Below are 15,520 nucleotides of genomic sequence, written 5' to 3'. Positions count from 1 at the left end.
CTGGAAGGTATTATGCTGAGCAAAATAAGTCAATCAGAGAAAGACATATATCATATGACCTCACTGATATGAGGAATTCTTAATCTCAGAAACAAAATGAGGGTTGCTGGAGTGGTGGGGGATGGGACGGATGGAGTGGCTGGGTGATAGACATTGGGGAGGGTAGGTGCTATGGTGAGCGCTGTGAATTGTGCAAGACTGTTGAATCATAGATCTGTACCTCTGAAGCAAATAATACATTATATGTTAAAAAAAAAAAAGAAGAAGAAGATAGCAGGGGGGGAAGAATGAAGGGGGGGAAATCGGAGGGGGAGACGAACCATGAGAGACTATGGACTCTGAAAAACAAACAGGGTTCTAGAGGGGAGGGGGTGGGAGGATGGGTTAGCCTGGTGATGGGTATTAAAGAGGGCACGTTCTGCATGGAGCACCGGGTGTTATACGCCAACAATGAATCATGGAACCCTACATCAAAAACTAATGATGTAATGTATGGTGATTAACATAACATAATAATAAAAAAAAGTTGTAGTTCTTGGTCTTTTTTTTCCTTCATTTTTTCAAAAATAGCAAGATAATCTAAACCCCACAGGGAAATTCTGGTTCCTACTATTGGCTCCTGGGTTCCCCCACTATTAAAAGACAGATTATTCCCTGTAGCTAGTTTTTACTTATTTTCTTGCTAGGAGTGTTTACATTCTTAACATTGGAAGCACATTATTAGAAATGAAATCTTGACAAGAACTATTTTAATGTTTTTTTGTTTTTTGTTTTTTTGGTGTGATGTGTTTTTGTTGTTGTTGTTTTGGTTAGAAAGGTGAAACTAATTTAGAGGGAACAGCACAGACAGAGGCATCTAGATTCAGCTCTATCCCTTTTGTGGTGGTGTGGTTGTTGAATATCTCAATGAATCCATTCTGTTCTTGTTTTTCTTTTATTAACCCCTAGTTACTGGAAAGCACTTAACAAAATAAGAGGCTTAAAATTATTTTTCTCTAATTAAATAAAGGAAAGCCTTGGTTCCACAAGGCTGGAATTGTTCTTCTTAGAAAAACAAATTCTCTGTGAATCTTAACTCATCAATGTTACAGAAAGAAATTGTTGGAAAAGATCTTTTAAGAACAGAGATGCCAGCAAAGAAACACCATTTTTAGAACAGAACATGATGAGATCTGATGATCTGGGTTCTGTCTTCATTATCTGACATGGTTAATGACAATGCACTCACAAATCGCTTGGCTGAAAATACGACTTTAAATCCCTGCACAGAAAACGGTCTCCCTATTCTCATACACCAGTAAAAACAGAGAAGAATCTATTGAGGGAGTGTTTATAAGTAAAAAGATAAGAGCAGGAGTTAAAATATAACTCCCTTCTGCTTTCCCCTTTTCTGGCCTTAGATCTGTGTGTTAGAAGGCGACAGAAATGAAGAGGGAACCCCAGGTGTCCAGCAACCACCAAGCGCTAACACGTTTTTGTTTTGTTTTGTTTTGTTTTAAAGCAACTAAGGAAAAACACTCCCCAAAGCAAGCCACGACTCGCTCTCTGTGAATCGTCTGCGGATCCCCGAGTCAGGTCCGGTTTGGGCACCGCTCGTTAGGGGTTCCCCTCCTCTTCTCCCCACAGGCCCCGCGGGCGGGATGTGACAGGGGCTGTGTGTCCCGGGGTGCCAGGGAGGAGACGCCCGCCCGCGCCGGGAGGGGAGGCGCCTCCGGCCTCGGAGCCGCCCCTCCCGCCGCCCGAGAACAAACGGGATATTCAGCAGCGGCCTGTGGCTGCCAGAGCAACTCCTCTGGGGAAATTAAGCGTCAAGTCCGCCAGCACCGTAATCGCCTTTAAAAGGGCCCCACCCGCCTGCGGCGCACAGCCGGATACCTGGGCTGCCCCGCGGCTGCGTGCGTGCGTGCGTGTGAGCGAGCGAGCGAGCGAGCGAGCGAGAGAGAGAGAGAGAGAGAGGGCGGGGAAGCGAGCTGGGCGTGTGCGGCGTGCGAGCCAGTGTTTCTGCCCGTGTGTGCCGGAGGGTGAGCCTGGGGGGGTGCGACCCGCTGTGTGTACCGGCGGGCGCGCCGGGGTGGGAGCGAGCCGCGCGCGTCTACACCGGCCATGAGGGGCGCGGGCGCCTGGGCCGCGCTCTGCCTGCTGCTGGCCGCGGCCGCGCAGCAATCGCGGCAGCAGCCCCCGGAGAGGTAACGCGACCCCCGCCCGGGCTCCCTCTCTCCCCGCCTCCCTCCCGCTCTCCGCAGCCTCGCCCGCCGTTTTCCTCCAGCCGCGTCGGGGCGCCCGGGCACGCAGCGCGCCACCCCGCGCTCACCGGGGCTCCGGCGTCCGCTGCCCCCGCGCGCGCTGCCCCAGCTCGGCCTGCCCCGGGCCCCCGCCGCCGGCCGCACCACCACGTGGCGGGGGCTGAAGCTGACCGGCGCCCCCCACCACCCCCCGTGCTTCTGCGGGCGGAGGGAGGCCCGAGGGCCCAAATCGGTGGACTTTGCTTCTTAGTTGGTTTCCCCCGCCGGGACGCTTGGCCCAGAGACGGAAAGCCTAGGGGAAAACCCGAGTCGCGCGGCGCGCAGGGAGCCGCTCCCAGAAAGTTAACTCTTCGCCAGCCTCCGCCAGAGCTGCCAGACCGCCCAGGACCTGGGCTGGGGGACCCGCCCGTGGCCACCTTGGGCATCTCCTCTTCCACCTCCATCACCAGCAACCTCCCTTTATAAAAGGGGGGCTCTGCCCATGGTCAATGACTTTCAGAAAAGGGGAGGAGAAGTAGGCATCTCTCTACATCTAGGAAATGAAAACTTTCTTGTATTAATCAATTGCTTGTCTGTCTTTAAAACCATGTACCTCACCTAGCTCTCACCTTCTCTCACTCACCTCCACTCCCCAGTTAAAATTTCTATTTACCGTTTTCCTATAAGCTCTTACCACTACGTGGAGCATTTGATCGCTTATGGATGGATGGAAAGATAGGTGTTGTGTTATTAGGATAGAGATAGATGGCAACTGGACTGAATGTTTTATCGGACTGTAATTATTCTAAGAGCTAGCAAGTATTTCAAATCCCTTATATGGTGCAAACATTTATTAATCAATATTAACTTTATCCATATTAAGAAGCTACAACCTTTCTGAGGTTGACATTAGATTGTTAGACCCAGTTTCCAATTAAGTTTCCTTCTTTTATTTTCCCAGACCTGTTTTCACATGTGGCGGCATTCTTACTGGAGAGTCTGGATTTATTGGCAGCGAAGGTTTCCCTGGAGTGTATCCTCCAAATAGCAAATGTACTTGGAAAATCACAGTAAGCATTTTTTTAAGGGTATTCTCCTAGAAGTGGGTATTGGAAACAGTGGAAGGCTGCTGCATTTTTCCTCTGGTGTCAGGATTTGGGTAGGGGGCAAGTGCCCGAATAGTGAAATGTTGGATTTACCTCAACTATTTGGGCGATTTTTATTAATAGAACTAGTGGTGTCCTGCATTAGTGATTAGAAAGGACACAAGATAACAGTTGAAGGAATAAATTCTTAAAGCAGATGTGTTTCTGAAAACCCATCCTGATTCAGTTGAGTTTCATGGATTCAAAATTAAGGCTGTTTTCAAAAGCTTGTTGTAATGACTTAGAATCCATTTGTTACCTGTGCCTTGCACAGATGTCTCCCAGTGGGGAATAGAATTTCAAAGGTAATGCTCATCACTAAGTACTTTATACCCACTATGGGTAAAAGGGAAGAGAAAAGGGGGAAAAAAAATCGCACTTAATGTCCCTGACTTAAAACCACCACTAGAGGCAATCTGTGAATAGAGAATAATAATAATTGTGTGGTAGGGAGGGAGAGTCTGAATATCAAACAAAGGCTAATAAAATGCCCATGCTGCTTAGTAATGACATAGGTTATGCTGAGTCAAGAAGTCAGATTTCCAGACAGCCATCTGAAAAAAGGAGTGTAGATTTAGAATCAGCTAGATTGAGTCATCTTTCCAGTCAGTATGATAGTGAGTCTTCTGCATTTTTTTCATTGTTGGGAAGTTATTTGGGAATTGAACACATTGGTTTACTGAGAGCTTTATCAGTCAGATTGTGCTACCCACTGATTATAATTTTTAAAAGTAGCTACCTTTCGCTGAACACTTACTGTGTACTAGACACTGCACCAAGTAGTTAACAAGCATAAACTCACCGAAACCTTGAAATCACTCTGAGAGAGTGACTATTCTATCCCCATTTTATAGATGGGGAAGCTGAGGCCTAGAACAATTATGTAAGTTGACTTGATCAGACATTTGGTAAGACCAACTTTATGTAAAGTGAAACCTGTTTTGCAGTGAGGCATTCCCATCGACAGGCAAATTTGAGGGGTCCCCCTCCTTAATATAAAGCTTGGCTCCTGTATGTTTGATACTTGCCTATAAAATATTGACTATCTGATAAACTGGTACAGATTTCATTGTGCTATTGCAACACCTGGGGCCAGGGAGAATAAGTCATAAAAAATAGCTTTGACATATTGGTATTAGCATAAATGTGAAATAAGGCTTCGAAATAAACATGTAACTTGGTTTTCATATTATAGTTGTGTTTCAATAGTAATTTAATGGCTTTAAGTTCTAAATGGTCCAAGGAAGTTAATGACTGAGAGGCATCATGTACCTAACAAGTAGAAATTCATGGTTGGCCGTATATTTAGGGTATTACGGGAATTGTTGGTGTGGCATCAAACTTTGATGGGTGAAGGGTGTCCAGTGAAAGTTTTCCTTGGTAAAGGAGTGGTATGTGTCAGGAGAGGCCTGACTGACTACCATATTCTTATGTGGGGGGAAGGGAAGTATAATGGATGTTCTATTTGGATGCAATACAAAGGTAAGGCATATGGGCTCAGCAGTCAGACTTCCCTGGATTCACATTCTCATTCTATCACTCATAAACTGTGTGACCAGGATTCATCTTTTTTTTTTTTTTAAAGATTTTATTTATTTATTTGAGAGAATGAGAGAGAGAGAGAGAGAGCATGAGAGCGGGGAGGGTCAGAGGGAGAAGCAGACTCCCCGCCGAGCAGGGAGCCCGATGCGGGACTCGATCCCGGGACTCCAGGATCATGACCTGAGCCGAAGGCAGTCGCTTAACCAACTGAGCCACCCAGGCGCCCAGGATTCATCTTTTTTAAACCTCAGGACTGTTGTGAAGATCAAATGAGTTAGTACATGTAAAGCCCCTTGGCTCGGTGTTGGGGTTGTAATAAGTACTTAATAAATGTTAGCCATCACCATTATCATTTTCATTATCCTCATTATTGTTGGTATTGACTTCTCAATCCTTCAGACCCTCGGTCGAAATGGCAGATCACTGCTACCCCCTTACCTCCCTGGCTAAGCTGGGCTTGGCATCAGCTCAAAACAACTCAGACTTTTATGGAACAATCTACTTTGTCATCTGTATCTAGGAAGAATTATTTCTGTGTTGGGTTCTCCTATAATCTTGCTGAAGAGATTCTTTGTGAGTCAGAAGTGGGTCGGCTTCCAGGAACAGAGACCCAAAACAACAAGGGCTCTGACAGAAGTTTGGTTCTCTCTCTCATAAGAGAATCTAGAGGTAGGCAATCCAAGATCGGTGTGGCAGCTTCAAGCCAGTAGGCACTCTGTATCTTTGTAGTCTCCCCGTGCTCTGCCGTACTCAGATGTGTGGTGGAGTTCCAGCCATCATGCTTACATTTCAGCCAACAAAAAGGAAGAAAAGAAGAGCGTATGTCCTCCCTTTAAGGACACTGTGCTTAATTACATGCAACTCGCTGCTTACATTTCATTGGCTAGTTCTTAGTTACACGGCCACTTCTTGCTGCAGGAAATCTGAGAAAGGAAGGCTTCATTTCAGGTGTCCATGTGCTCTGCTAAAACCCAAAAGTCTTCTTCTGAGTAAAAGTTTTCTTTTTTTTTTTTTTTTTTAAGATTTTATTTATTTATTTGAGAGAGAGAATGAGATAGAGAGAGAGCATGAGAGGGGGGAGGGTCAGAGAGAGAAGCAGACTCCCTGCTGAGCAGGGAGCCCGACGTGGGACTCGATCCCGGGACTCCAGGATCATGACCTGAGCCGAAGGCAGTTGCTTAACCAACTGAGCCACCCAGGCGCCCCTGAGTAAAAGTTTTCTATCACCTGTGGAAAGAAGGGAAAACAGGCAGATGACGAGCAGTCTCTGTGACATATTTATTTGTCGTTTTCTCAGGCTGCCTAAAGTGATGTTCATGAAGTTGAGTAACAAATAGCAGCCTTTTTGGAAAAGAAAAAATATTTTTTCTTTTTTTAGAAAATATAGGTAATGTAGAAGAAAGGACTACACTATTTGCTTTTCTAGTTAAAAGCTTCATAGTTTTCACTCTTAGCCAGTTGAGTTTATTCTGTTCCAAGGGGCTGTGCCTTTTATGTTTGCATGAGTAGCCACCAAGAACTTCCAGAGAAGGCCAGCAAGTCCCCCTCATTATAATTACTGCCTCTGCTATTCACAAAGGCCATGGGTGCTCTCAAGGTCTTAGTTTGACAACATTTTTATTTCTTTGTATTTCATAGGGAATAGCACTAACGTATTTGTAAAAGTCGTCTTCATTCTTCTTCACGGTCCTCTGGTCTGTCAGAGTAACAGAAGGGAACTCCCCAGCTCCCATAGATCCTTGGGGACATAAAAAGAGGAGAAGTGTGGTAGCCCTAAAGCTGGTGGCCCATTCAACAAATGTGTTTTCAGTTCTGGGTGCTATTTGGGTTACAGTAGCAAACTGAAGGCAGCCAAACTCCTTACCCTCATGCAGCTAGCATTCTAGGTTGGAGAGATAGGCGATTAAAGTTTAAATAAACAAAAAAGAAAATATGAAGTAGGGGTAAATGCATTATGAAAATAAAATAGATACTACTTCACTTCCATTAGGATGGCTATTATAAAAAAAATAGAAAATAACAAGTGTTGGCAAGATGTGGAGAAATTGGACCCCTTGTGTATTGGTGGTGGGAATGTAAAATGATGCAGCCTGCTGTGGAAAATATTTCTCAAGAAATTGAACATAAAGCAGAATCAGACCTATACATACAGAGAACAAATTGATATTTTCCAGAGGGGAGGGAAGTGAGGGATGGGCAAAATGGGTGAAGGGGAGTGGGAGATACAGACTTCTAGTTATGGAATGTGTAAGTCATGGGGATGAAAGTACAGAACAGAGAATATAGTCAATGGTATTGTAATAGTGTTGTATGGTGACAGATGGTAGCTGCATAGCATGATGTATAGAGTTGTCCATTCACTATGTTGTGCACCTGAAAGTAATGTAACCTTGTATGTCAACTATAATTCAACAAAAAAGAAAAAGAAATTGAACATAGAATTACCATATTATCCAGCAATTCCACTTCTGGGTATATACCCCAAAGAAGTGAAAGCAGGGACTCGAGCGGATATTTATACATCCATGTTCATGGCAGCATTATTTACAGTAGCCAAATAAACAAAACGTGGTATATACATACAAAGGAACATTATTCAGCCTTAAAAAGTAAGGGAATTCTGGGACACCTGAGTGGTTCAGTCGGTTGGGAGTCTGCCTTTGGCTCGGGTCATGATCTCACGGTCCTGGGTTGGATCCCCGCATCGTCGGGCTCCCTTCTCAGCGGGGAGTCTGCTGGTGCTTCTCCCTCTGGCCCTCCTCTGCTCATTCTCTCTCTCTCAAATAAATAAATAAAATCTTTAGAAAAAAAAAAAAGTGAGGGAATTCTGACACATGCTCCAGTATGATGAACCGTGAAGACATTGTGCTGAGTGAAATAAACCATCACAAAAGAACAAATAGTGCATGATTCTATTTATATGAGGCACCTAGTGTAGTCAAATTCATAGAGACAGAAAGTAGAATGATGGTTGCTGGGGGATGGGGAGTTAGTATTTAATGGGTAGAGAGTTTCACTATGGGAAGATGAAGAAGTTCGGAGATGGATGGTGGTGGTGACTGTTGCACAACGATGTGCAAAGGTCATTCTGGCTGCTCTCTAGAGGATGAGTTGTGGGGAGTTAAGAATGGAACAGGGAGACCAATTAGGAAGCTAATGTGGCATCGAGGAGAGAGAAGACGGTGGATTGGACAAGGCCGGTAACAAAGGAGATGAAGAAACATGGACTCTTTTGCCCAAAGCAGTTCTCTCAGCAGTTCTGAGTGCAGTTAGGATGTAGTGGCACCAGCCAAGAGGCTGGATACACCAGGCTTCGGATCCTTGCTTGGTAGCTGCTCCAGATGGGGCTGAGCTCTGGTGTGGCCTCATCCAAGACCGTCTATTAACAGCTTTCCCAAAGCGGAGGATCCAGTCCATTTTCCTACTCCTGCAGTTAGTAAACCAAGAATAGAGTTTCTACTGGGTGATTCAATATCACTTTTATTAAACATCACAGAGATGCGTCGGGGCTCCTGGGTGGCTCAGTCGGTTAAGTGTCTGCCTTCAGCTCAGGTCACAGTCTCAGGGTCCTGGGATCAAGCCCCGCTTTGGACTCTCTGCCCAGTGGGGAGTCTGCTTCTCCGTCTCCCTCTACCCCTCCCCTCTTGCACTCCCCCCACTAAATAAACAAACAAAATGTTTTGATAAAAAAGAGATCACAGAGGTGCCTCAAAATGGGAGTCTCAGAGTGGCCCTAAAATTTGAGTTCCTGTAGTTGGCAAGAAATATTCTGCCTCTCATTCCTTTCCTGCCTCTTACTCCATTCTTCCAGATTAGAGATGTGTTCCAAGCAAGGTGGCTTTCCTCACCAAATGGTTTTCCTTGAGCTGTCAGTAGGAGACCGAGAGTCCAATGTTAGTATCTGCATGCTTTGAGAAAGTTGAGCGCTAGTCGTCACAGCCAAACTTCCTAGCCACTTGTAATGGACTTTCTGGGATGGAAGTACAGCCTATAGATTGCAAATTTATATTTGTTATTAAATTATAGTACTTTAAAATTCTCATAGCTATTTCTTGGACAGCTGCACTGTCTCATACACTGTCTACATTGGCTACTTAATTGACTAAATTACAGATTCAGTGTCTCAGTCACATTAGCCATATTTCAAGTGCTCAGTAGCCACATGTAGATAGTGGCTATCATATTGGACAGTATATAATATGAATATTTCCATCAACACAAAAAGTGCCTTTGGACAGTGCTGTCCCAGAGAACTTTTGAGGTTCCTTTTACTCATGTAAGGATATGATGAGGACATGGTGCTCCATGCTGCTTAGTTGTATTTCTGCTTTGCAAGTGGGGAAGCTGACCCTTGTTCTGTGTGGTGTTGAAATTGTGATTGGAACTCAAGCCTCTTGACTCAGCTTTATCCTTCTGGGTACAAGTCTTGGTGACCTCAACTAGTCTTGGGTTTTACTAATTAATTTTGCTGTGAAAAAAACACTTTGCTGAATATATTCTCAAAAATGTATGGTTAGAGATTAAAACAGAGAATTTGAGGGTGAAGAAATTGTTAAATATTTTGTAATCCGTGATGAGGTTGAAGGTTTCTTAGTTTCCTATGAGAGTTGATTTTCGGAACTGGAATTTAAGGGGCGTCTGTATAAAAAAACCTCCTTGACATGGATGGTGGGGGCAGGAGTTAAGTATGATTTGAGAGCTAAGGTATGTATAATCCTTTGGAAAACAGTAGTTGATCTAAGCAGGTTTGGAAGGACAGCAGGACTGGGTTGAGACAAAGGTCACCTGAATTGATTTAAGGATGAGAACCAGTAACTCCAGCTGTACCAAGCCCTGCAACAAGAAATGAACCTCCAAGTATTGACATAACACCCACCACCCAGACCTCTATCACAGTGGTCCTCCTTCTAGGTACATGTGTGTCCAGTGGGACAAGGCTCTGCAGGAGACAGTAGATCTCTGAGATCCCTAAATGAAGGAGGAGAGAGTGGACCATCGTGAACAAGAACAGAGCCAGTATGATGTAGTTCACTGCTGTGTTGCCAAGACAGATTCATGAAGAGCCCACCAGGTATGGTGCCAGGAGCTGGAGATACACAGATGAATGTGTAGGACATGTGAACTTGGGGAGCTGCCTGGGAAGATGTGTTCCGCCCAGGCTCTGAGTGGCAGTGAGGTAAAGCTCAACAGGCACCTTGCCTTCTTGGCTCCACAGGCATCCCTGACACAGAGATCTCCATTCCATTAATGGTGTCGTTATAAATTCATTGCAAACATAGCAAATCACCAACACCTTTTCTGTTCCTTGGTCTTTTCATCCATAACTTGGTCATTTTATAATACCATGGTAGAATTACAGATTCATACTGATGGTTTGACACAATTTTTGAATGTAAAAAATAGGCATTAGTAGCAAAATAATATCTTCTGAAAGCAACTATTCAGAGTTTGACTTGGGCTACCTATGTTATGGCCGATTAAGTGGAACCAGCTGAATCTTTGTTTATAGCAACTATACAAATTAGAAGAAACTGGAAGCCTAGAACTTTCTGGGAAATCTCCTTGAATAGGTACGTAGGAATTGTTATTTTAAATCAAAATTAAAACTAAATGTCACATCTGAATGTGTTGGGCAGTTGCTGTCATTAACAGAAACAGCAGTTGTTATGTAGATAAAGGTGAAGATGATATTGTGCTTGATTTAAAGCTGGGCATGATTTATAAAAAGTTTTTTTTGGGGGGGGAAGATTTTATTTATTTATTTGACAGAGACACGGCAAGAGAGGGAATACAAGCAGGGGGAGTGGGAGAGGGAGAAGCAGGCTCTGCACTGAGCAGGGAACCTGATGCAGGACTCGATCCCAGGACCCTGGGATCATGACCTGAGCCGAAGGCAGATGCTTAACGACTGAGCCACCCAAGTGCCCCTACAAAAATTTCTTAAAATGAGATACTACATTTATGTTGCCCTGTTGTTACAGATCATTATTGAATTACAAAGTATTTATTATTTATATCTCTTCTTTATTCCCCCCCCCAAATGTAAAGGTATTGAAATTAGAGAGGCAATTATTGAAGGTTGCAGTTATTATTTTCAGTAGAAATCTGGCTTGAGAAAAATCAGCAAACATTTGAGGAATTTAAAATTTGGCATTAGAGTTTCTTTTAACTCTGAACTAAATAATGTGGGAGGGTCAGAAAGTCACAGATCTTTGCCAGAAATGCGAGAACAATTATAGCAATGAATAGACTCACTCCCATTTAAACTGGAAGTGTGTGGCAAAATTTTCTTTAGCTAATTCATGCAGAAGATAAAAAAGCATAAATTATCACATGTTGAAGATCTTTGGGCTCCCAGGTAATGCATGTACTAACATTTTGATAACTATTTTTTCCTATTGAGCTGGAATTAAATATACTAGTTATTATATAGATTGTAGATATAAAATAATAATGTGTGGTTTTCAGCATACCTTCAAATATATTGTATCATTTTATTTCATTCCCATCCAATTCCGTGATGTCAGTGGGATACATATCAGGATGCCCATTTTACAAGTAGGGAAACTGAGGTCTAAAGAACTCCTAATATTGTCATTCCTGCAAAGATTTGAAAAGACTAGAGAATTTTTTGACCCATTGATACAAAGGCACTGTTACAGGCTTATTGAGCAAATAAATGACAATTCACTCAATGCTTATTGAGTATCTACTATTAGCTAAGCATTGGGTTGGGCCCAGAGGGTAAAAAGAAAAGGCATAGTTTCTGTCCTCAAGGAGTTTATAATCTGGTATGGAGAAGTTAGACAAGAAAACCAGTAGCAGTTATGTGTGTAAATGACTGTGATGCTCACTGCAAGTCATAAGTATTGATCATGTGGAATGAGTCTTAGTTACATTTTTAATTATTGAAGTTTTTATATTAAGTAAATGAAAATAATTATTGCCTCATGCAAAGAGTAAAAGATGTTATGACCCATTTTACATCTGTGCTACTCTTAAGACTTGAGAAATTGTTACTGTGTCCTTTGTTTGACATTCTAGGGCCGTTTTATAGCACCTGCCTTGATATTTCCAAATATGAGAATAAACAATTATATAAGGGCATTCCTGTACCATTGCCTTGGGGGTAATTGTGCCACTAATGTATGTGACAGTCATCATACTGAAATCCATCCTCCAAAAGCCTGATTAAGTTTAAATGGCATTCACATTTAAAGAAATGATACATTAAAAATGTGGTGGGGGTGCCTGAGTGGCTCAGTCGGTTAAGCGTCTGCCTTCGGCTCGGGTCATGATCCCAGGGTCCTGGGATCGAGCCCCGCATCGGGCTCCCTGCTCGGTGGGAAGCCTGCTTCTCCCTCTCCCACTCCCCCTGCTTGTGTTCCCTCTCTCGCTGTGTCTCTCTCTGTCAAATAAATAAATAAAATCTTTAAAAAAAAAATGTGGTGGGGATATAGATTTTTCCAAAAACTTTCATATGGCTTCATGAGAAGAAAGACAGCAGTGGTGGGGCATGGGGTTGTGTGAAAATTGAAACAAATAATGATATTCTACTAAGATCAGTGCTAGGTATATAATTTGAGAAAACAAATAGTGGATTTAGACAGGAACTCAACGTTTAAGTCACTTAATTATACCTAAGGGTATAGCGAGGGGTTCTAAAATTACTGTAACTATTATTTCCCTGGCATAACCACAGCAGGACAGATAGGGGAATGGAATTTTGGCTTTAAACACACATTTCCTGGCTTTAAACTACATGTAGGATTTAGAATTTTATAGAGACTTAAATTCCGATCTTAACTATGAGGGTTTTTTTAAACATACATATACATTTGTTGGACTAGACTTGGTTATTTCAGCTGCCTTGAATAGTAATTTAACCCCATGCTTGACTTAATATTATTTACATCTGACTCCTTAGTCAAGATGGGGATAATTAGCAGAATGTATGCATGCTCAAGCTTGAGGACCATATGAATGGGGTGAAAGCACTATAGCTGTTTTCTGTTTGTTTTTTTAATTGAGTATAATTCAGATACTTTGTGATTCTTAGGGCACTTAAACTGTCCCAATTAGGTTTCAGTTGATAAGACACTGGAAGAATTAAATAAAACCTGTTCCTTTTTCCCTTAAGTCCTCCTGGGAAGCAGGGAGAATACAAATCCTAACTAAATAAGCAAGTAGGTGACATTTTCCCATTGGGGCCTCAGTCCAGTTTTTCTAAACTTGTTTAGTTTTCTTCTTGTTTTTTAAGGACCTCTGTTGCTTGTTTTTGTTTTGTTTTTCTTGGTTCTTTCACATGAAAATCAAATACATTTTTATTGATTGAAAACCTAATGTTTTATAAGTGCTCTTATTTGTACTGCCTGTGTTTTTTGTGCGGGGGTGAAGCAGAAGCCTTAGAAAGGGCTTAATGAGGAGGGAAGAAAATGAGAAACCAGGAAAACAGTCTTCATGTTTTTCTGAAGAAAATTCTCTTTAATAACATATTAATGATCAAAAAGTCATTCTTTCCTGAAACATCACTTTAATAATGGAGCACCAAAATAACACATTTTAAACCTCTGTGTTAAAAAGCAATATAAATGGAGAAGGCATTTAACAGAGGTAAAACACCCAGAAAAGATTTTAAGGAAAATGTTATTAAAAAGACTGATGGAATTACTTTTATTCCTTGCCCACCTCCAGAGTTCAATTTATGATGTGAAATTATGGGCAAATTAGAATCATTCCATAAATTTGCAGATTCCTTAAAATCTATCATGTATTGACAATACAGAGAGAGAGAATTCTCATTTGTTGGTTGCCCCGTGCTGGAGCCCAGAGAAGCATTTAGGGGCTCATAATTCACAAGGTTTCTCTTTTCTCCCCCCATTCTTCTGCTTAGGTAGGAAAGTGTTCCTGTGAACAGTTGCTGTCCCATGCTCCTGGCACAGTGAAGTTCTATATGTATGGGTTATGGCTTCTTGATTCTACAAAAAATGTAATCACTACCTTCATCTTACATAGTTGCACCTTATAATTTAGCAGTTTTAACAACAGTGGCAGCAGCTCTTTTGGGTATACTTGAATGTCTTACTCTAGGAACTTTGGAGAATAGAAGTGTTTTCTTCAGATATATTATTTGTTAGATCGTGACAGTCAATGTGGCAAGTCTTTGGAAAACCAGTATAAACATCTAAAAATAAATGGAACACCCACAGAGGAGTGGGGAGTTGGAATTAAACCAGCACATGCTCTGCCACTAAATATCGCCTCTCTTTCATCACCTTACCCCCAAGACACTCCTGAGCACTGCACATAATAAAATAGTGTTTCCCAAAATGTGGAGGGAGGTCAGAGATGGGCTGTTCCGTGGATGAGGCTGACAAGAAGGGCGCAGGGAAGCCAGTGGGGGATATTATTGTTGCTTACTGTTCCTAGAAATGAATTGATAGGAGTCTGATTGCTAGACACAGACTTTCTAAAAGCCCTAGGCTACGATTGACCTTCTCTGAAAAAAATCATAATTTATTAATTCATTAAAACCATTTTTAAAGTACCTACCAGAGACCAGGTGCTGGGTTGGGCCCAGAGACGGCCATGAAAAGAAAACCACATCAGGAGGAGATAAGGAGGCTCTTCCTAGTCAGGGAGATGTCCCTCAGAAGAATGACAGTGACACAGGGTGACAAAGTTCATGGTTAAGGGTAGTAAACGTGACTAGAAGAATGGATATTGGAGAGTCATACTGACATACACTGTGGAGCTGTTTACTAGGTATGTGATGCAGTTTCCAGAACTTTCCAAAGTTGGTTATTATGGTCAGACCTTACTTGTAGGGGTTATGTGAGGATCGAAGGAGATAGTAGATGAAAGGTCCTTGGCTTGGTGCTTGATACAAGCATGCACTCAATAAACTGTGGTGGTAGTGATTATTTTTTTTAACCTCTCTTCTAGGGCTGTAATAAGGCATAAAAGGGTGGTGTTTGTGTAGAACTTGTCTACAGGCCAATGCATTTCAAGCTGGATGGTAATCCCTTTGGGGCATGGCTAGCTCCCATTGGAAATATCCGCTCCTACTCACTATGTCCTTTCTTCATTTAAAATATGATCTTTCATAAGACTTTGTCCATAGAAGTACTTCCAAACCTTCCCTGCTTCTCCTCAAGCCAAGTCCCCTCAACCAAATACCTCCCACCCCAGCACCAACCAAGAGTGCCCCTTAACTTTTGAAACTAGGATGTTTAGAAACAGAGAAAGGATTGTCAGTTAAAAATTGAGAATAATTTCCTATCTTTAGAGATAGGGACTTCACTTCACCTCTGGAGCCTCAAATCACCAGAACAGTCCCTGCTAGTCACACAAATAGAGTAATGAATTTATTCACTTATTCCTAACAGGGACACCTCATGATAGAGTGGTTAAGAGTGTGTAATTCCTGGAGTCAGACTGCCTGTGTTCAAATTCCAGCTCCGCTATTGTGGTGTAAGTCCTTAAAGATGACCCCCCAATACCACACCTCCTGGTATTTATGCCTCTTTCTAGTACCCCCAAGTATTGAATCTGGGCTGGCCCTATGAAACAAATAGAGTGGGGCAGAAGTGACATGCATGACTTTGGGGC

At 42.6% G+C, this 15,520-nt stretch overlaps 1 protein-coding gene across 1 annotated transcript in view; it reads left to right on the top strand.

Moving 5' to 3' along the window:
* The first annotated feature begins 1,934 nt into the window (after window positions 1-1,934).
* Window positions 1,935-15,520, top strand: part of PCOLCE2 (procollagen C-endopeptidase enhancer 2) — a 71,306-nt gene continuing 57,720 nt past the window's right edge. Inside the window, exons 1-2 of the mRNA XM_034996287.1 lie at window positions 1,935-2,186; window positions 3,184-3,292. Of these exons, the coding sequence (XP_034852178.1) occupies window positions 2,104-2,186; window positions 3,184-3,292 (192 nt within the window). The 5' untranslated portion in view covers window positions 1,935-2,103. The remainder of the gene's footprint in view (window positions 2,187-3,183; window positions 3,293-15,520) is intronic.

Source organism: Mirounga leonina, unplaced genomic scaffold (assembly GCF_011800145.1).
Source record: "Mirounga leonina isolate KUSES-001 unplaced genomic scaffold, KU_Mleo_1.0 Mir_115, whole genome shotgun sequence".
Classification (NCBI taxonomy): domain Eukaryota; kingdom Metazoa; phylum Chordata; class Mammalia; order Carnivora; family Phocidae; genus Mirounga; species Mirounga leonina.
The sequence above is the reverse complement of the archived record's forward strand: the minus strand, read 5'-3'. Positions and strand labels throughout refer to the sequence as shown.